Here is a 23,503-nt window from a genome sequence, read left to right as displayed (position 1 = left end):
TTTGCAAAGTCTGGTGGAGATTGGGCCAGATGTTTTTTATGCCTCCGCCGATGAAGTTGCCGAAGCCATTATGTTTTGAGGTTGTCCGTCCAGCTGTCCGTCCGTCCATCCATCCATCCATGATAGGTTTTCGTTACCGCGATAACTTGACAACGGCTAAAAGAATCTTAGTCAAACTTGGCACACGTATGTATAAGGAGGTAAAGATGAATTGTTTAGATTTTGGGGTCATGAGGTCAAAGGGCAAAGGTCAGAGGTCATGTTAGGTAAAAATACTGTCACAGCGATAACTTGTGAACCAGTGATGGGATTCTGACCAAATTTGGTACACTTTTGTAGAATGATGTAACGATGAACTGATTAGATATTGGGGTCAAGAGGTCAAAGGTCAAAGTCTGTAATAGGTGTATAACTTGAGGACGGCTGAAGTGATCCATTTCAAACTTAGTACAGGCATGTATAATGTTGTAAATATTAAGTGATTAGAGTTTGTGGTCAAAGGTCAAATCTGTAATAGGTCTATAACTTGAGAACGGCTGTAGTGATCCAATTCAAATTTGGTACGGGTATGTATAATGATGTAAAGATTAATGATTAGATTTTGGGTTCAAGAGGTGAAAGGTTAAAAGTCAAAGTCTGTAATATGTCTATAACCTGAGAATGGCTAAAGGGATCGAATTCAAACTTGGTACAGATATGTAGAATGATGTGAAGATTAAATGATTAGATTTTGGGTGTCCCAAGGTCAAAGGCCAAAGGTCAGAGGTCATGTCAGGTAAAAATGTGAGAACTTGTGAACTGCTGGAAGGGATTAAAATTAAAATTTGGTACAGGTATGTATAATGATGTAAACATGAACTGATTACAATTTGGGGTCAATCAGTCAAAGGTCCGAGGTCATGTCAGGTAAAAATGTGCTAACTTGGGCACAGCTGAATGGATTTAAATCAAACTTGATACAAATAATATAATGATATGATGTAATAATGTGGGCGGAGGCATATCAGTCGACGTCGTGACGTCGAAGAGTGCCGTTGTAGTTTTTATATGATTTTCTGACGTACACATGCATAGATACGTATGAATAGATGTATAGAGAGTTGCCTTGTGGGGGATGAGGGAGTTTGTGACCATGACCTGACTCGAGGTACCACAAATGCAAAATTTGATGGAGGTTGGGTCAGGGGTATGCAATTGTATAGAAATCTAAGACAATGCTTCACAGACACAATGTATGTATGTATGTATGTATGTATGCACGATTGTATGTATGTATGTATGTATATATATATATATATATATATATATATATATATATATATATATATACATATACATACATATATATATATATATATATGTCGGAATCGTGCTTTTTATTATTTAGTGTTTGCTTTATAAAAGAAATAGGATTAAGCTTCCTATGATCCCTCATTGCTTCAAATGTGCTTTACAGCCAACTCACTGGCTTCATGGTTGAGAAATGTTGTTAATAACATTTCCAAACGGCTTGCTAAAGAAACCTCCCTAAAGTGATAAATCTTTCATAAGTTTCATCCTTGATCAAACCCAAGGCCTGGTCAACATCCGTTTAAGACGATAAGGGCTCAGGGGAAAGTTGTGAAAGCCTTCTCCCACATCTTCTCCTTGAGCCTAGCATTTCCCAGGATGGGACAAAGGTGGGGGCTGTTAAGGCCCACTCTGTCCCTTTGTTTCAGCATGCTGAGCTTGCCAAAGTTAGCAGAGATCCTTATCACACTCTGCAAGTATATAAGGAAGGCTTTCTGTAAGGAACCCAGGAGTGTCTGGGTCTATGCTGTTCAATTGAATTGTATATCCCTTTCACCCTCCACAGCGGCTGTGTAATTGGTTTTTCAATAAATGCTTGTTATTCCTTGAACTCAAGTTGTGGATCCTGGTTCGATTCCCGACATCCTGGTGTCAGAAGTGGGATCCAACTCGGAGCGAGATTTGGTAGGCAGACACTGTGGAGACCCTGCGGAGATAGGCTGGCCAGCACTGATTTGATTAAGGTGAGCTTTCATGCTGAGGGGACATTCCAAATTGAACTCCGTTCACTCACCCAGGTTGTCTGTCTCCCCTTTCGTCACTTTGTGCTTGGATCACGAACAAATTGTAAGTGCAGGCCTATTTGGCTCGGAGTAACGAGTTGTTTTATTGATCTCCCAAGGATAGGGATCAGTTAGCAGGAAGGGGGAAGTGAGGCTATGGCTGCCACAGGGCAACGCCGGCAAAACCAAGAACTTCCCAGGGAGGGCAGTCTAGAGACAAGATGGGGTATGCCATTGCATACCAGGGAAAGTATAGGCTGCGGGCTAATGAAGAAGACCCAAGGAACATGGCCAGGATAAAGGAAGAGCGCAAGTACCAGGTAGGCTAGGCAGGAGGGGTAGTGGCAACTACAAGATCAAGCCAGGAAGCTCTAGACAAAGCTCTAGACAAGAGAAACCTTCCCATCTGACTATTGGAAACTGTTCGGGGTGGTGGAAAGAGGAAGCGAGGAAGAGCCAGGCAGCGGTGGAACAGGCTAGCCTGGCAGGAGAAGTGCTGAAACTTCAAGGGCGGAGGGAAGCAAGCAGATAAAGCATAGGAAAACAGCAATCCAGGTAGAAACAAACAGGACAGGTGAACCTGAAGAGAAAATAAATAGGCTCACAGCAAGGGGCCAGGTAAAAGCACAGGTAGGAAGGATTGGAGTGGTTCTTGAAATATTGAAAATTGAAGCATTAAAGCTGTAGTATTGAAGCTACAAGGACAGAGGAAAATTAAGGAAATAGTCAAGCAAGCGAACCAGCGACTGATGCCGCTGGTTCTGGATCAAGACCCCGTGGTAGGGGAGGTAGTTACCAGACGCCTACCCTCCCAAGACCTGGGCCCTGTCCCCGGGCTTCAGGCACCACCCTCCCTGCCCCACCCTTACCACCCCGTCCTCAAATCCCCTTTCCTTTGAATGGTGTGAGAGGAACATGAATGAATAGGGGATTGTTGGACAAGATTGTACAAAGAGATGCGCGTGTGCATGAATTTATTCTGTAATGTATGTGGTTAGTGACAAGTTGGTCGGATAGGCGTTGTACACGACTCACTCAGGTCGTTGTGCTGTGAATTTTACGACTGTTAACACCGCTGAGTGTGCACAGTGTTTTGAAATGCGAGCCGGTACGAGGTGACAGTCACGTGGTATGAAGAATGTTTAAGGGAACGAATGATTCGAAATACGTTGCATCGGTTGGCGTGGGAGTGACGGTTGAGGGTACATAATTAGAATCGATCCAGTATTCGCGCAAAGTTGGAGAGACTCACTGGTATATGTGGATATTAAAACTTGTATGGAAGCATGAAAGTGCGCACTGAATCAAAGACAGCATGACGTCATCGCGTTGAATTGCTTGCGTCAGGCTGATTGGCGATCTCATATTTGAATTTAAATCGAATTTTTTTGGTTAGACGGTAGGGATGTATGACTGTATGTATGGTTGCAAGGATGTGTCATTGACGTGTGTAGTTGGCCGACTTATGGACATGTGTAAGTTATGGCTTCTTGTTTGCAAGGATGTGTCCACATTTTATGATTGACAAAGGGCTGCTTGTTTTGTCTGCATAAAATATGCAAAGTAGATGGGTTTCGGTGTGAAGTTTTGCAAATATCATCTCGCAGCGTTTTGCGTACATAATTTGTGAACGAAACAGTTTGGTGAGAGGCTTCCCTTTGAAATCAGAAAGATTGTTTTGGGAGCCAACAGCATGGTAACGCGGAGTGGCCGAATGCGGACGTGCAAGCAGATCCCCCATGACGAGGCACGAGCCGCTGGAATAGCGAGGCGAAAGAATGATTCCGTCTAGCCGGTGGGAAATGCGCAAATTTAATGTGCGTACATTGATGACATTTTGAGTGGCTTGGGAAGCGAAACTAGGATTTCTTTAATGTGCGGATTCTCAGCACAATGATTAATTGTGATTAATAAGATTTGGGAATCGGAGCGACACGTGACCAACCTGAACCAGCGGTCGGAAAATGATGCAACGAGCCGAACAATGATTGCACCTTTGTGGGCAGCCAAAATTAAGGGCTCAGAGTGGAGACGCGTGGAGCTGCCGTGTGAGGAGGAACATGCAAGCTGGGATTGTGCCCATGGGTGGTGAGCATGGCCCCACAGGCGGATGAGGGAAAGTATTTGAGATTTGACGGTTTGAGAAGGGAAATGTGAATTTAACGTCAATCCGAGGGATAAAAACCTTCCGGTATGGTTGTGGTATTCAACTGTCGGTATGGTTGTGGCTTGCACCGTGTCAATGACATATGCTGGTGTAGGAGAATGTGTTAAGACTCAGGAGACTCCAATATGACCGAAACAGCTTTATAAAGTAAGGATTTATTATAATTACTAAGTCACTTGTTTCAATTCAATAAAGACTACAATAGCTAAATGGATTGGTAATTCAAGTCGTTGGTTCTTCTTTCTTTGGCCGGTCCTCTGCGCAGTGCTGTTTCTCATGCCGTACTCGTTCGTTCCGTTGGACAGAGATTCTGGTAACAAGTGTGTCGAGTCCAGGAAATGTTCACGCTTTTATGGGCACAGCAGTTTTAATCCTCCCTGCGCTAATGTTAATCCCTTCTCCGCAAATGTTACTCAGTCATCCCCGCTCGCCTCACCGGCACCAGCTCGCTCCCCCCTGCTGGGAATTCCTTCACCCTATATTTTGCATCCCGATGTCAAAAACAATAGTAAGGGCTTAGGAATGTGTGTTAGCCCGGGGCCGTGACAAGGTGAACAAAAGGACTCCCAGGTTCCATGTTCCGAGGTACATTCCTGACATTCTTACGAACCACTCATTGGTTCACTCACCAATCTCATAACTAGTTACAAGTAAAGATTTATACTACCACACTGGTTCTTCAGTGCAGGAGGTGTGCACCAGGTAGAGATGGTACTGCATGGTAGCGCACACCTCCCAAGAAAGGCTGTGAAGTTTTGAGATGAGAGCAAGTGTTCCGCATTTCGATTCAAGATAGAGGTGGCTTGTGGTAGCAGGAATTCCTGGGCAGATTTGGTGTTAGCGGTTGTTATTTTGATTCATCAAATGTTTGCATTTGTAATGTGGAACCTCTCTGATTGTCTGTCTATCTGTCCAGATGCAGAGCTCTTGGAGAGGTAGGATGGGCTGGGGTTGACCAAGCAATTGTTGTATTTGTAGGATGGAGACGTCTGTTAGCCCAATTTGGTAGCAGCAGTGGGATTTGTGGTGGGATACCCCAATAATTTGTGAACTCGTAGCTTTGTTTGAGATACGTGTGAAGATCATTCAGACAGGGAAGTTTTGCAGATGGAAAGGTTCTGCTCGCATGGGAATGAGGTCAGAGTTAATTTGCTAACCTTGAAAGGATGACAGGCTGAGTCAACCCACTGGGTGTTAATTCAACGGCATGACAGGGACTTGAACTGGGCCAACTTGGGATCACGGAATGCGTTGAATGAAAGGAGATATGATATGATATGATATTTGCGAGATGTGATTTTAAAACATGGGGCCTGACATTATAACGATCACGTGGGATCGTGCGCGATCGGAGGTCCGCCGGGCGTGGTGGCGTGTGCCTGTAATCCGGCTACTCGGAGGCTTAGGTTGAGGGATCGCTTGAGGACGGGAGCTCGGGTGCACCTGCGGTGAGTTGTGGTGGTCTGGGGTGAATGTTCTACTGGAAGGTGGTTTGGTGTGAGATGTTGACCAGGCCTTGGAAGGTGGTTGGAAGGTGGTTTGAAGGTGGTTTGGTGTGGAAGGTGGTTTGGTGTGAGATGTTAAACAGACCTTGTAAGAGATGTGAGATGAGATGATGTGAGATGTTAACCAGATGTTAACCACAACCTGACGGTGTTGTTCGTGGTGGAGGCCTTGTGTTAAAGTTGGGACGTGTTGCTAGGGGGTCTGGGTGGCTGCACTGTCGGTGTGGTTGAAGTGTGGCTGGCACCTCATGTGGTTGAAGGTTGCAGTTTGCATGGAATGCAATAAACATGCCCGACTTTTGGCTTTGTGAGGCTCCAGATAGAGGTTGGTTTGCAGGTTTCACGGAGGGAGAGCGAAGAAGGACGGTGGCTGGGCTGGTGAGAAACTACCTGGTTTATGTTGATTTACGTTGTTGTTGATTTATGTTCAATCTTAATCTTAATTCCTATAGTCCAGTGCATATGGGATGGGGGAAATGTAAGATGACGTCAGTATGCTCCGAGTTGAAAGGAAGACGAGGTCATCACATTGGATCCCTTCCAATGTCAGAAGGTAATTGGAGAGGTGGGGTGCTGATTTTTGCATGAGGATGGCATATACAGACTTGGCATTTAATATGGAATAAAACATTTTTCTTGACTTGGGTTTACTTTCTGAACTCAGTATATCAATCTGGTGAGTTTCTTTTACCCTTCGGTGATGTCTTTGTTGAAAGAACCATGTCACTGACTGTCTTTTGCAGCAAGAAGTCAATAACAGGATTATATCACAGGTGGCGTGACAAAATGTAAGGACAGGTACATTTGACGATTAGCTTCACAATCGGGTATATAAGGGTTGTTGCATTCTGTATTAGTGGAAAACAACTGCTGCACATCTACAAAAGTTATTGCCGCTTCCTCTGGAGATGGTCCGTCAACTTGAGAATGCTGTTTGTCATGGAGTGGTGGCTTTACGAAATTCTGCCATGAAACAGCATGCTATTGCTCGGCAGTATGGTATCACTCAAGGTCAGCTGTCAAAGATCCTGAAACGAAATGCTCAGAGGGGTGTCCCTACTCCAATACAGAGGCCAGGACGTCCACACTGAACCACAAGGAGAGATGATCGCCAGCTGCACCGGTTAGTCTGCAATGGCCGTACCAAGTCAGCTAATCGGCTTAGGGCTGAGTGGCAGCAACTGACAAATGTGCCTGTGTCCAGAAGGCTAGTCAACCAACGACTGGTTCAAGCAGGCTATCGTGCCAGGCGTCACCCGAGAAAGCCACGCCTGACCAGAAAACACAGCCAGCGCCGATTGCAGTGGGCCAGAGAGCACCGTCAATGGCAGCCAGGGCACTGGAATCACGTGACCTTCAGTGACGAGTCTAGATTTCTGGTCTATCGTCAAGATGGCCGCGTCCGAGTGCGCAGACAAGTGCATGAAGCCCACAACGAAGATTGTGTAGTGCCAAGAGTCCAAGCTGGACGTGGTGGGGTGACCGTTTGGGCTGCTTTTCATGCAGGGGGCAAAACTGACCTGGTTGTTCTGAATGGAAACCTGAACCAGTTCAAGTACAGGGTCATTCTGGAAGAAACATTGTTTCCATTTGCTCGTGCAGCCTTTCGAGGAAACTTTGTCTTCCAAGATGACAATGCACGGCCTCATCGTGCTCGCATGATCCAACACTTTCTTGCTGACCGTGTTGTAGAGCATATGGAGTGGCCTGCCATGTCCCCCGATATGAATCCGATAGAGAACTTGTGGGCAGAATTAACGCGTCAAATCGACAACTTGGACCAGCAGCCTGCCTCTGTGCGTGAATTGCAGCAGGCTATTGTCACTGCATGGCAAGCGATTCCTGTCCAAACCTTGGCAAATCTCGTGAACAGCATGCCTCGACGTGTACGTGCTCTCCTGAATGCTCGTGGGGGTTACACGAAGTACTGAACTGTAATTTTACTGTCCGTAATCCCAGTCGTAATTTAACTTTTGTTTTTGTTAAAAATAAATTTGACTAATGTGCAAAATAAAGAGACACTTCTGGAAAACGTACAGAAGTTTAACACAGTACTGTCCGTGAATTGAGTTCGATATCAGTTTACATAACTTTCAAGCATCAATTTATTTGCTTCGAAATGTCAAATGTGTTTTTTTTTTCTTTTAAAGGTCACATTAACAAAATCTAGAATAATTTCAACATAATTCCAATGAACTTTTGGTTCCAAGTCATCTTGAAAAGTAAGTTCACCCCCACAAAAAAAAAATTCCATATTAAATGCCAAGTCTGTATATATATATATATATATATATACTAGCTTGGCTCGGCTCGCTTCGCTCGCCTCACCGAGCGTCGTTGCTGAGGAATGGGCTTATTTTAGCTGAGGATAATGACTGCACCAATTAGGCTGGGCCAAATCGGAGGTGATTTTCCTAATTCAATGTAATTTACCTAAAAGTTGTGAGTGAGTATCAGGAACAAAATCATGAAAAAAAATTTCAAAAATATTGACGTTTTACGGTCAGACAGCCCGTTACCATAGCAACAGTTACAGACGACTTTAAAAATGCCTAAATTGACGATTTCTCAAGCTGTGTTTGACCCCCAGAGTTGATTCTGGTACCAAAAGATGCAGAATTGAAAGCCAAGGATGATTGGATAGCTTAACAATGTCTGTGACACAATTCAATACCACTTTTATCCAAAAAACTGATTTTTGTCTGAAATTTCAAGCATATTTATGGAAAAAAATTGAAAATTTTGCTTTCAATTTTGCTTTCACTCACTCACCGCAGGCAGGTAGGTGGTCTTTCTGTCTTCTACCGACTCCTCTCCGGCCTTGCACCCCCAGCTCTCTCTGTGCTCTGTCCCCCAAATATTCCTACAGGTCGCACAAGATCTGCCAGCAACCCTCTGATGGTTAAACTGCCGAAATCTCGGCTCTCCGCTCACCTTCACTCTTTCATTCCTCTTTTCTCCCGCCTCTGGAACAAACTCCCTCACTCCCTTCAATCCCACTCCTCCCTCCTGGTCTTTAAAACAGCTGTTCACCACCATCTCTTATCTTCCCCCATCCAAAACCTTGATCTTTTCTACCCCCGCTAATTCACCCCAGATCCACCTTGTTTGAAATTCCAACTTCTTTCCTGGAAGTCCTGGCAGTGTCCATATGTTTTATACCTCTCCCACTGCCCCCTTCCCACGCCCCCCCCAAAGCCCTCGCCCTCTCTCAGATCTCTCGATGTCTCCATGTCTCTCGGTCCCTGCTCTCAAATGTTGTGTTTGTGTCCTTCCCCCTCTCTCCCCATCTTGTCTACCGCTCCCTATGTTATATGTTTTTTATATGTCGGTTTGTCTTTCTGTGTGATTAATGTTCGCTCTTTCACGAGCCTCGATATTGTATACAAAAAAAAAAAAAAAAAAAAAAAAAAAAAAAAAAAAAAAAAAAAAATCATAGGATAACCATTAATCAGATTAAATTTACTTTTAATTGTCTTTTACAACCTTGTATTGTCCAGTTTTTATAACTGTTATAACGTTGTTTAAATTTGGCCATCTTCATTTCAATAAAAAAAAAGTTAACAAAAGCAGCTTACAATCATTAATTTTAATGCCTGCTTTCGGTTGTTACTGTAACCATTCATCAGGGCGTTCAAGGCGCTCTTGCACACATCAAGGATAGGCGCTCTTGTCTTCGATACAACGGCAGTGAACTCTGGGGTCAAGAGTTGAGTCGTAGTAAGACTGGAGACTGAGTTTGGCAGGAGTCTTCTGCAACTGGCGTGTCGGCACCACATCCACGAATTGGTTGGAGGGGCGTCTTGCTCAATAGTGTATGGCTCCACCACAGGACCTAATGAACAGCTGTTCAAGCGACTGCTCAACACTTGGAGTGAATTGGACCAGGGCAACTACACATTGGTCGAGGTGTCTGCTCAACAGAGAGAGCTGGCTGGCCATGTACATGCCACCATCACCTTCCTTCAGACGTGGATGGACAATAGCACAAAGGAGACTCTTCGACACGACTACCTGGAGCTGGCACACCTCACACTGCTGTTTCTTGGAGGGACTGTCCCTGATGGTATGAGGACCATCACTATCAAAGCTCCTGGGGCATTCCACCACGCCCGTTGGATGAGCAAGACTTTATACACTATAAAGGTGGCACTCTTCCGTTGGCAGCTGGGAGATATCTACACACCCGAAGAGCTGGAAGACATAACCAGTCTCGCTGCATTCATGTCAGTCTTCTACACTAAAGCGTGGTTGACATGTACCAGTGCTGCAGATGCACCATCTAACGACCTGTACCTGATGAAGAACCTCCTCAAGGCTGAGGCCAGTATCGCAAAGAATCCAACAAAGTGGCCTGCCAAATTTCTGTCCTTTGTGACTGTGGCCCGAGAGAAGCTACAAAACCATTTGTGGTACCTCTCAGAGAGATTGGTCTCTTTGGCACTCTTCTCGGACAGAACGTCATCTGACAAGCAGACTGTGAGAAGGGCTATGCTCAGGTACAGTGGGACTGCACATAACATGATACAGGAGATGCCAGCCTCACAGCAATTGGGGAGTAAAGCCCTCAAAGACTTTGTTGGTTACGACTCTTGGAGCATGTTTGAACTCTTGGGTATTGACTCCAGTTTTGTCAAGCTCCCCGTTGCACAGTGGCCCACCGCAGACAGCTATCGTCATGGCAAGGAAGTTGTGGCCAAACTCCCAGTTGTCAATGACGCAGCAGAGCGGACACTTGGACTCGCCACAGATTTGAACACTAACAAGGCCCCCAAATCTGAGGCGCAGCTCCAGGCTCTATACAGGGTTGTGAAGGGCGTCAGGGAGAAGCTGCATGGACTGGCAACATCCACTGAGGTTGTGACTAAGAAGTCATTGGCCTCCATTGATTACAATTGGGACTAGGTTTTTTATTTTGTTATCAATGTTCAATGTCAGACCTTAAATTTGAGACAAAAAAGCTTAATCAATGACAAAAGTTAATTTAAAGTACATTTAATTTGACTATAGCTCTGATTAATGATTAGCCTATGATTAAAAAGCAAAATTTTCATTTTTTTTTCAAACAAATGCCTTAAATTTGAGATAAAAATGAGTTTTTGGGATAAAAGTTGTATTGAATTGTGTCACAGACATTGTTAAGCGATCCAATCATCCTTGGCTTTCAATTCTGAATCTTTTGGTACCAGAATCAACTCTGGGGGTCACACACAGCCTGAGAAATCATCGATTTTAAGAATTTTTTGAGTCGTCTGTAACGGTTGCTATGGTAACGGGCTGTTTTACCGTAAGACGTCAATATTTTTGAAAAAAAATTTCATGGTTTTGTTTCTGTTACCCAGCCACAACGTTTAGGTAAATTACAACCTTGTAGTATGAAAAATTGAAAATCACCCCTGATTTGGCCCAGCCTACGTGCACCTGAGTTGCTGTGTTGTCATGATTTACACCAATCATAATACAAACAATTATTTTGCACAAATGTATTTGTTGTGTTTGTGATATTACATTTTTATAGGCAATTTAGGTTGAAGATTTAGGTTGAATGTTTTTTTTCAAGAAAGAACCCCTCAGCACATACATAGGGGAGGGTTCGGTGCAGACTGGAAGTTTGGGACGATTACACCTCACCACCACGTAATTTAAAACACCTCACCACCACATAATTTAAAACACCTCACCACCACATAATTTGAAACACCTCACCACCACATAATTTAAAACACCTCACCACCACATTATTTAAAACACCTCACCACCAAGTATTTTAAAACACCTCAACACCACGTAATTTAAAACACCTCACCACCACGTAATTTTAAACACCTCACCACCACATAATTTAAAACACCTCACCACCACATAATTTAAAACACCTCACCCCCACATTATTTAAAACACCTCACCACCAAGTATTTTAAAACACCTCACCACCACGTAATTTAAAACACCCCACAGCCACGAAATTAAAAACACCTCACCACCACGAAATTTAGATCACCTCACAGCCATAAAACACGTAATAAAAACACCTCACCACCACGAAATTGAAAGCACCTCACCACCACGTAATTTAAAACACCTCACAGCCACGAAATTAAAAACACCTCACAGCCGCAAAATTAAAAACACATCACCACCACGAAATTGAAAGCACCACACAGCCATAAAACACGTAATAAACAAACCTCACAGCCGCAAAATTGAAAACACCTCACCACCACGAAATTATAAACACCTCACAGCCATAAAACAGGTAATAAAAACACCTCACAGCCACGAAATTAAAAACACCTCACCACCACGAAATTGAAAACACCTCACAGCCAAAAAATTGAAAACACCTCACCACCACGAAACTGAAAACACTTCACCACCACGAAATTGAAAAAACCTCACAGCCATAAAACACGTAATAAAAACACTTCACAGCCACGAAATTGAAAACACCTCACAGCCATAAAACACGTAATAAAAACACCTCACAGCCATAAAACACGTAATAAAAACACCTCACAGCCACGAAATTAAAAACACCTCACCACCACGAAATTGAAAACACCTCACAGCCAAAAAATTGAAAACACCTCACCACCACGAAACTGAAAACACTTCACCACCACGAAATTGAAAAAACCTCACAGCCATAAAACACGTAATAAAAACACCTCACAGCCACGAAATTAAAAACACCTCACCACCACGAAATTGAAAACACCTCACCACCACGAAATTAAAAACACCTCACAGCCATAAAACACGTAATAAAAACACATCACCACCACGAAATTAAAAACACCTCACCACCACGAAATTGAAAACACCTCACAGCCAAAAAATTGAAAACACCTCACCACCACGAAACTGAAAACACTTCACCACCACGAAATTGAAAAAACCTCACAGCCATAAAACACGTAATAAAAACACCTCACAGCCACGAAATTAAAAACACCTCACCACCACGAAATTGAAAACACCTCACCACCACGAAATTAAAAACACCTCACAGCCATAAAACACGTAATAAAAACACATCACCACCACGAAATTAAAAACACCTCACAGCCATAAAACACGTAATAAAAACACCTCACAGCCACAAAATTGAAAACACCTCACCACCACTAAATTGAAAACACCTCACAGCCATAAAACACATAATAAAAACACATCACCACCACATAATTCAAAATACCTCACCACCACGTTATTAAAAACACTTCACAACTACGGAAACAAAAGCTTGAGGGAGTCCTTAAGTGACAACACAGACACTGCCCAGATGTGTACATATATAGATAAATGACTGTACCCCTATGAGTTGCCGTTTTGTCATGGTTTAAACCAATCATAATTCAAACAATTATTTTGCACAAATGTATTGGCAATATACGTGATATCACATTTTATAAACAATTGAAGTTGAAAAAAAAAAAAATTCCCAAAAATTCAAAAAAAATAAAAATAATAATTGGAACATTTTTCAAAAAAAAAATTCCTTTAGGACATACCAACGGGAGAGATATGTGCATGCCAGAAATTTGGTACGATTTCACAAAAGTTTGAGAAAGTAGTTCAGTGACAAGACAACACAGGACAACACAGGACAGGATAGACGCTGCACAGATATATATATAGATATATATAGATATAGATATATATATGTATATATATATATATATATATATATATATATATATATATATATATATATATACACACACATATATATATATATATATATATATATATATATATATATATATATATATATATATATATATATATATATATATATATATATATATATATATAGTCACGTGAAAAAGTAAGGACACCCCATGTAAAGTTTTTACTTTTTCAACAAATTTCAACATACAGCTATTTGATCTTCATTTCAACAATATTGATAGATAAAGGTGATATAATATAACAAACATCATGAAACATTTACATTTTGTAGTCCATTGTATAATTTAAATAAACATAAATGCAAATTTCGCATGTGGAAAAAGTAAGTACACCCCTACATTTATCACTACTTCAAGTACCTAAAATTAGAATCACGTGCACCAGCTCAGGTGCAAATGATTAGAACATCATTAGAGAGGATCTTGGAGGAACCTTTCTTATTTAAACCTCAGACATTTCGTTTCGTTTGCTCTTTGTTGTTGAATTGTGTGGCGTCACCATGCCTAGATCAAAAGAGCTCTCTGAGGCCTTCAGAAAGAAGGTTATAGATGCCTACGAGTCTGGGAAGGGATTTAAAAAGATCTCCAAACAATTTGAAATCAATCATTCGACTGTCCGGAAGATCATCTACAAATGGAGAAGATTCCAAACAACTGCCAACTTGTTCAGGCCAGGCCGCCCCAGCAATTTCAGCCCGAGAGCAGACCGCAATATGCTGAAAGAAGTCTCTAAGAACCTCAGAATGTCATCACGGGACCTACAGGTAGTTCTTGCCACTGTTGATGTCAAAGCACACGAGTCTACCACCAGAAAGAGGCTGCACAAATTTGATCTACATGGGAGGTGTACCAGGAGGAAACCTTTGCTGTCCAGAAACAACATCATGGCAAGACTAAAATTTGCCAATGAACACCTCGGCAAAGACCAGCACTTCTGGAACAATGTGCTCTGGACAGATGGGTCAAAGGTAGAGCTATTTGGCCACAGTACCAGAAGACATGTTTGGCGAAAACCAAAGACAGCATTTGACCACAAGAACCTGATGGTGGTGGAAATATTGTTGTTTGGGGCAGCTTTGCTGCATCAGGGCCTGGGCACCTCACCATCATAGAATCTACTATGAATTCTTCATTGTACAGAGGGTGCTTGAGGATAATGTGAGGCCATCTGTCGGAAAGTTGAAGCTCAACCGAAGGTGGACCTTGCAACGTGACAATGACCCTAAACATACCAGTTAATCCACCAAGGAATGGCTGAAAAGAAAGAAATGGAGGGTTCTGGAATGGCCAAGTCAAAGCCCGGATCTAAATCCCATCGAGATGTTGTGGGGGGATTTGAAACGAGCTGTGGATGCAAGAAACCCCTCAAACATCTCACAGCTGAAAGATTTCTGCATGGAGGAGTGGGCAAAAATTTCTCCCAGTCTATGTCAGAGACTGGTAGACAGTTATAAGAAACGCCTACTTGAGGTTGTTTTTGCCAAAGGGGGCAATACCACCTATTAGAGCCAAGGGTGTACTTACTTTTCCACATGCGAAATTTGCATTTATGTTTATTTAAATTATACAATGGACTATAAGATGTAAATGTTTCATGATATTTGTTATATTATATCACCTTTATCTATCAATATGGTGGAAATGAAGATCAAATAGATGTATGTTGAAATATGTTGAAAAAGTCAAAACTTTACATGGGGTGTCCTTACTTTTTCACGTGACTGTATATACATACATATATGCATAACACGTCATCCGAGCACAGAATTACTGCACAGAATTAGAACACTCCACAGTATCTATTAGTACAATTAGCTGTCTCCCTTTTCCCCCATTGAAATAATAGCATGGCATGGATTTGTGGATTATCATCGACATACGCGGGATTTGCCTCGACATTTGCTGACTTTCCCTCGCCATTCCCGGTTTGTTCCCCGACATTCACAGATTTTCGCAATTTGGGAACCAATCCCCCATTTTTCCATTGAAACATTGCCCCCCTATTCGTGGTTTCGCAATTCACAGCATTTTCCAGGAACGCATCCCCCGCGAATCACGGGGTCCAACTGTATATTGATGATGTTGGGTCCCTCTCTTTGAGCATCCCTCTACTCCACTCTACTCCTCTACTCATCCCTCTACTGCCACTCCCACTAAACCCAATTCTCATTCAAAATAGCATTTTTTCGTAAGAAGTCGGTGTTCTTATGAAGGCATCCAATCAATTTGGTTTTGGTACATTATGGTCAACATACTACAATGACCATTAAGGTTCAACTTTAGCTCTAAATATATTATATTGGCTTACAACAAATCAAAAATCAGCCTGTGATGACATAATAACAACAGCTTTAGGCTCACAAGAACAATGTTGAGTTTGGGAAGAAGATCGCAATCAGCGAGTGTGAGCTCGTCTCCATCCAGAAATCTCCTCCTGCTATTTGGACCACTCTCCGTGGGTAGAGGCCTCTGCAAGTAGTCCTCCAGGTGAAGGAGAGCTTTCAGGAGATGGGTCTCCAAAACTGAGTCACATGTAGGCAGAAATACTTTTTATATAAAACTAACTAAAAGCACAAGTGTAACTCTGAGTAAAGAAGAGCAATGTAACAAACATGATATCCTCGCGAAGCATCAGGATAATGGTTAACAGTCAGATCAAATTCAATTTAGAATCAAACCAAAACGAAATAGCTAAAAAGCTCACTATCTTGCAATGTAGTTGTCCGATTCAGGAGCATTCTGCACTATAAACAAATTCACATTCCCAGGTTGTTTGCACATCACATGTGAACGACTTCTTCGGCTTTGGCTAGAATGGGCAACCATGTTAATGCCCTAAAACCCATTCCCAAGTTATCCTGTCATTTTGTAGTCTGTGATACAGGTCTGCAGTTCAATTATGCTTAATGCTTTAATATATCTTTAATATATAGTTACCTCCGCCACCAAAGGTGGATGGAGGTTATGTTTTCACCCTGTCTGTCTGTTTGTTTGTGAGCAGGATATCTCAAAAATTTGTGGACAGATTTGGACGACACTTGGTGGAGAGGTCGTGGGTGTGACAAGGACTAATCGATTAGATTTTGGTGAAAATCTGAATATGGATTCGGATGTGAGAATTATTTAATTTTTTAAGTGATTCTTCACCATTGAGAGATCGGGCTAAAACCAACATATAGCAGGATATCTCAGAAAGTTATGGGTGGATTTGGACGAAACTTGGTTGTGTGTGTTACAAGGAAGAATCGTTTCAATTTTGGTGAAGATCCGGATCCGGCTCGTATAATTTTTAAATTAAATTATGCTTTAATATATCTCACCTTCGTGCCTCCCAGGAATGTTGTTCTTGATATAGGCAGAAAATTTTTGGAAAATATCTGCGCCCGCGTTGAATGATTCTTGATTTTTGGGACGGAGATTGGGGTACCTGGTATGGGCGATGGAGGAAAATAGGCAAGGAAAAATGGAGACAAAATTTAATACAACAGATCTCAATAGATTATACACCTGGAACATGAAAGTAGATTTCCTCGCCCTCTCACCGAGGAGGACAAAACGTTTGCTCCAGAAAGTCCTCAATTTCCATGAAGTCTGTAATTACGCTTCCATTGAATTTGAGGAATGGTGGCTGTGCTCCTGGGGCAAGGCGTTTCATCTCCATTGTTTTCCTGCAACAGGAGACAGGGATGTGTAGAACTCCAGAATTTTATGCAATAACGTTTTCAAAACATCAAAGCGTATCACAGATGTACAAAATGAAATGTGCGCTTGTTTTTGAAAAGTCACATTGGAGGCAATTGCACAAAAATACGATAATTGTAGAAAAAGGATGTGCACATGCCAACAAGATGTGGGTGTAGTTTGTTTATTGAAAGCATTGGTTTAAGGATTTGTGAAATCCTTTAAAAATGCAAAAGCTCTGCAAACGATACAATTTCGAGGTGGGGGAAGATACATTTTTTTGCACAATATGGAGATTGATTGTTTGGCAGAGACAACGAAAACTTTTTTGTTACCTTGTCTGGTCCACCGTGGTAACATCAAATGTCACTTTCTTCAGCCAGAGGATCATGAATATTCTCTGGCATAGATGGCAGGTACCAATGCATTCTCCATTAGAACCAGCCTGAAAAACCACACACACACACACACACACACACACACACACACACACGTCAGTTTTTCATAAATCTGTTCCTCCAAACAACTATAATAATTTGCTGAACATTAATGGATATTCCCAAAAAATTATATTGACATTTAAAAGACGTTATAAATGATACAGATATGTTTCCTCTCCTCTGCTCTCTCCTCTTTTCTTGTTCATTCATTCTCTTGCTTTTTAGTGTCCAACTGTAGCCCTGCTGTCGAGTGAGTCTTCAAGTCCATCAAGTCAACGTTTGTCCGATTGCGCTGGCCGCTGGGTCATCGACACAAGATTTTGCTGTGTTTTAGACTCGCTATACAAGAAATCTGTTTTTTATCAATACTTTAAAATTTTGTACATCCCATACTATTTATTATTTTCTGAGTCCATTATCGGTGTCTTGGTTGGAGCAAATTATGGAAATGATGCTGCAGTGCCCCCATAGGTTAGAGCATGAATTTGGAATTTGTTCCAGCTCACCTAGTCTTCGCGAAGAACCCCATGGGATCTTTAACGTACACCAACTAATGTTGGTAGGTCATTGAAACACCTGTTTAACATCCATCCGAGAGATGGCACACACGTTGATGCCTCGCCCTGCTTGCGAGACACCAGGATGACAGTTTTTAGCTGGGCGGGATTGGAACACAGGCGTGACAGCTTATGTAGAGATGGGTGTGCGTACCTCTGGGCTATCCTGTCAACCCTCTGATCTATGACTTATCGTCTTGAAAGCGCAGTCTTGTCCGACCGAAAGGTAAGCAAAGTTGCCTCCCCCATCCCTGATTGATGAGTTAATAGGATTTTATAGACCAATGCTAGCACAAACGGCCTCATTCTGTGTAAGCATTATTTTACAAACTATATAGTACAAGCAGAATACAGGTATGTGAAGGTAACTGGGCTTTAAAAGGTCAAAATCATCAAATATGTTGTCAGCTGCCCCTGTTTTTGGAATACTAGCACCGCTCACTATGGGAGTGGCAGGGGGAGTCATGTTATTATCCTTATTATTATTGCCAATTATTATTATTACTTATGTTAGATTAGGTCATTGAAACGATCAGAACGTGCATGACATCATACCGTAACATGTTTGATCAGGTCATTGAAAGGATCAGAACATGCATGATATCATAACATGTTTGATCAGGTCATTGAAAGGATCAGAACATGCATGACATTATAACATGTTAGATCAGGTCATTGAAAATATATCATTAATATTATAGCATCATCATAAGTGGTATTGTTGGAACCCATCTGTGGATCGGTCCCATCGGCCGATGGGTCTGACCCATCTGTGGATGCACGAGAAATGACAATGCAGACCCATCGGCTGATGGGTCTGCGCCATCTGCGGATGTGTTGTTCACCTTGAAGGTGAACCCATCTGTGTTTCCTATGCATCAATGGTGGATGAGTATGTTTATTTGAACCTAAAAATAAGCAATTGATGTCATAAATGTTTATAAAGCAGTCCGTGACATGTGGTTTAATCTGTTAAACATTAAAAAATCATCTCTGTTAAATTCCTACCACATGTAATTCCAATGACTATGTACCTGATTGAAGAGCACCATTCTGTCAACACATTCCTTCAAGGTGAACAACACATCCGCAGATGGCGCAGACCCATCGGCCGATGGGTCTGCATTGTCATTTCTTGTGCATCCACAGATGGGTCAGACCCATCGGCCGATGGGACCGATCCACAGATGGGTTCCAACAGTATTACTCGCCAGAGGAGTGAGTATTGCATTTGAGTCCGTTTGGCTGTCTGTGTTGTGTTACTTGGCAAAAAAAATATTTGACAAGTATGTTGATTGTGTGTGTGCCTGTGTGCGTGTGTGTGTGCTCACTTATAGCATGGCATGGATTGACATATTTTGGTAGTCAATGGTAAGGTCAAAAGGAAAGGTCAAAGTCTACTTATGCATAGACTTGCCAACAGGTCACAATTTTAAACCGACCTTCACGAAACTTTATCAAATGGTAGACTTGGTGGTCAGACATAACCCTATTTATTTTTGAAGTCCAAAGATCAACCGCTTTTTTCGAATTTCTAAAATCCTCAATTTTCATCCGATTGACTTGGAAATTGAACAGAATTTGCACATTTAGTCACTAAATAGGGAAAACAACTATTTCTGAGGTCAAAACGTCAAACTTCCAAAATCATCAATTTTCATCTGAAAAACCATCAATTTTCATCCGATTGATTTGAAAATTCCTGCTCTCATTGACTATTTATAAAACACTTTATAAACATTGACTCGATGTCTGTTCCAGGAGGAAAAACCCCTTGGGGAGGTGGAATATTATTGGTATTAATATTGTTTTGTAATAACATTAATATTATGCTATTATCGTTAGTTTGTTATTAGAAGTGGCCTTGGAAAAACGCCACGATAAAGCTAACTTAACATTGATATACACCTCCACACGCAACCCAATCGACGGCAATGGCGGGAAAACCTGCTCGGGGCAGGAAACTCCCTTGGGGAGGGGGGCAAATGAATACGCTACAACCTTCATTGTGTAAGCCTTAGTCATCCTGTCAAGTTTGGTTGACATTGGATAAGTAACGACGGAATGCATCGCGGTCAAAAACTCATCAGACAGACAGTCCCCGAATTGTGTATTTTAGTATGATGATGATGATGATGATGTCGTCAGTTTCCCCTGTTTTTGGAATATGTCATCAGCTGCCCCTGTTTTTGGGATATGTAGTCAGCTGCCCCTGTTTTGGGGGTATGTAGTCAGCTGCCCCTGTTTTTGGAATATCTAGTCGTCTGCCCCTGCTTTTGTAACATGTAGTCAGCTGCCCCTGTTTTGGGAATATGTAATCAGCTGCCCCTGTTTTGGGGATATGTAATCAGCTGCCTCTGTTTTTCGAATATCTAGTCATCTGCCCCTGTTTTTGTAACATGTAGTCAGCTGCCCCTGTTTTTGGGATATGTAGTCAGCTGCCCCTGTTTTTCGAATATCTAGTCATCTGCCCCTGTTTTTGTAACATGTAGTCAGCTGCCCCTGTTTTGGGGATATGTCATCAGCTGCCTCTGTTTTTCGAATATCTAGTCATCTGCCCCTGTTTTTGTAACATGTAGTCAGCTGCCCCTGTTTTGGGGATATGTCATCAGCTGCCTCTGTTTTTCGAATATCTAGTCATCTGCCCCTGTTTTTGTAACATGTAGTCAGCTGCCCCTGTTTTGGGGATATGTCATCAGATGCCTCTGTTTTTCGAATATCTAGTCATCTGCCCCTGTTTTTGTAACATGTAGTCAGCTGCCCCTGTTTTGGGGATATGTAATCAGCTGCCTCTGTTTTTCGAATATCTAGTCATCTGCCCCTGTTTTTGTAACATGTAGTCAGATGCCCCTGTTTTCGGAATATGTCGTCAGCAGCCCCTGTTTTTGGAATACGTCATCAGCCGCCTGTTTTTGGAATACATTGTCAGCTGCCACTGTTTTTGGAATACGTCATCAGCCGCCTGTTTTTGGAATACATTGTCAGCTGCCACTGTTTTTGGAATACGTCGTCAGCTGCCCCTGTTTTAGGAATATGTCATCAGCCGCCTGTTTTTGGAATACGTCATCAGCCGCCTGTTTTTGGAATACGTCATGAGCCGCCTGTTTTTGGAATACGTCATGAGCCGCCTGTTTTTGGAATACGTCGTCAGCTGCCACTGTTTTTGGAATACGTCATCAGCCGCCTGATTTTGGAATACATTGTCAGCTGCCCCTGTTTTTGGAATACGTCGTCAGCTGCCCCTGTTTTTGGAATACGTCATCAGCCGCCTCTTTTTGGAATACGTCATCAGCCGCCTGTTTTTGGAATACATTGTCAGCTGCCACTGTTTTTGGAATACGTCCTCAGCTGCCCCTGTTTTTGGAATACGTCATCAGCTGCCTGTTTTTGGAATACGTCATGAGCCGCCTGTTTTTGGAATACGTCGTCAGCTGCCCCTGTTTTTGGAATACGTCATCAGCCGCCTGTTTTTGGAATATGTCGTCAGCAGCCCCTGTTTTTGGATTACGTCATCAGCCACCTGTTTTTGGAATACGTCGTCAGCAGCCCCTGTTTTTGGAATATGTAGTCAGCTGCCCCTGTTTTGGGATTACGTCATCAGCAGCCCCTGTTTTTGGAATATGTAGTCAGCTGCCCCTGTTTTTGGATTACGTTGTCAGCTGCCCCTGTTTTTGGAATACATAGTCAGCAGCCCCTGTTTTTGGAATATGTCGTCAGCAGCCCCTGTTTTTGGATTACGTCATCAGCCACCTGGTTTTGGAATACGTCGTCAGCAGCCCCTGTTTTTGTAACATGTAGTCAGCTGCCCCTGTTTTGGGGATATGTAGTCAGATGCCCCTGTTTTTGGAATACGTCATCAGCCGCCTGTTTTCGGAATATGTCGTCAGCAGCCCATGTTTTTGGAATACGTCATCAGCCGCCTGTTTTTGGAATACATTGTCAGCTGCCACTGTTTTTGGAATACGTCGTCAGCTGCCCCTGTTTTAGGAATACGTCATCAGCCGCCTGTTTTAGGAATACGTCATCAGCCGCCTGTTTTTGGAATACGTCATCAGCCGCCTGTTTTTGGAATACGTCATCAGCCGCCTGTTTTTGGAATACGTCATCAGCCGCCTGTTTTTGGAATACGTCATCAGCCGCCTGTTTTTGGAATACGTCATCAGCCGCCTGTTTTTGGAATATGTCGTCAGCCGCCTGTTTTTGGAATACGCCGTCAGCTGCCCCTGTTTTTGGAATACGTCAGCTGCCCCTGTTTTTGGAATACGTCATCAGCCGCCTGTTTTTGGAATACGTCGTCAGCTGCCTGTTTTTGGAATACGCCATCAGCCGCCTGTTTTTGGAATACGTCGTCAGCTGCCTGTTTTTGGAATACGTCAGCTGCCCCTGTTTTTGGAATACGTCATCAGCCGCCTGTTTTTGGAATACGTCGTCAGCTGCCTGTTTTTGGAATACGTCAGCAGCCCCTGTTTTTGGAATACGTCATCAGCCGCCTGTTTTTGGAATACGTCGTCCGCCACCTGTTTTTGGAATACGTCATTAGCCGCCTGTTTTTGGAATACGTAGTCACCTGCCCATGTTTGTGGAATACGTCGTCAGCAGCCCCTGTTTTTGGAATACGTCATCAGCCGCCTGTTTTTGGAATACGTAGTCACCTGCCCATGTTTGTGGAATACGTCGTCAGCTGCCCCTGTTTTTGGAATATGTCATTACCTGCTTATGCACTTGTCTGTGCACTCGCTACTCTCCCAGCTGCCCCCCTCCCTTCCCCGTTATTAACTACTCAACTCTCTCTAATACAAGTTAATTGCAGTATTAGACTCAGGTTAATTCGTCTTTTTGACAAAACGGAAATAAAGTTAATCGATCAGTGTTTTTCTTTCATAAGGACCATTGATATAAAATGTCTGTGAACTTTACGACAATACAATGTCCAACAGGACTTAAAGTAAACTTCAACACAAGAGGAAGCCATTAGGCCCATCAACCCTGCATAAGGTAGTGCACATCGACAAAGCACACTTACTGTCTCGTCTAAGTTCGTTTGATTCCTGACATGACTGTAAACCGTCCGATTGGTGCGTCAGCTTTTCTGACTAGGTCACCAGGGAGTATACCATCCCTCAGATGGACATTAAGCCGGCTGTCCATTAGTTGGTGAACATTAGTGGATTAGTTGGAGTTGTGGACATCTTTCGTTGGTGAACATCCTGAGAAGTCAATGGCAAACCACCCGGTATAATCCTTCCCAGGGTACACAGTTTTGGCAGCAATGAAGATGCATCCCGATGGAGCACCAGTAAGAGGACAAAACACCAGGTCAAGTCTATATCATGCAGGTCATTTATTCAGTCAATACTTTTAAAACATAGGAAATACATTCGTTGCTG

General features: G+C 42.6%; 1 protein-coding gene across 3 annotated transcripts in view; it reads right to left on the bottom strand.

Annotated features, from left to right (window-relative positions):
* LOC137429924 (chloride intracellular channel protein 2) overlaps positions 1 to 23,503 on the bottom strand; it is a 36,508-nt gene that overhangs the window by 2,846 nt on the left and 10,159 nt on the right. For 2 of the 3 annotated variants that reach the window (XM_068120309.2, XM_068120308.2), the window contains exons 2-5: positions 17,455 to 17,564; positions 16,981 to 17,106; positions 16,759 to 16,865; positions 15,800 to 15,960 (exon numbers count right to left, since the gene is read on the bottom strand). In XM_068120309.2, coding sequence (XP_067976410.1) covers positions 15,800 to 15,960; positions 16,759 to 16,865; positions 16,981 to 17,106; positions 17,455 to 17,510 — 450 coding nt within the window. In that variant the 5' untranslated portion in view covers positions 17,511 to 17,564. Of the gene's footprint in view, positions 1 to 15,799; positions 15,961 to 16,758; positions 16,866 to 16,980; positions 17,107 to 17,454; positions 17,565 to 18,065; positions 18,194 to 23,503 lie in introns of those variants that run through there. The other variant, XM_078779994.1, reaches the window with a different exon arrangement.

Source organism: Myxine glutinosa, chromosome 6 (assembly GCF_964187855.1).
Source record: "Myxine glutinosa chromosome 6, kmMyxGlut1.1, whole genome shotgun sequence".
Classification (NCBI taxonomy): Eukaryota; Metazoa; Chordata; class Myxini; order Myxiniformes; family Myxinidae; genus Myxine; species Myxine glutinosa.
The sequence above is the reverse complement of the archived record's forward strand: the minus strand, read 5'-3'. Positions and strand labels throughout refer to the sequence as shown.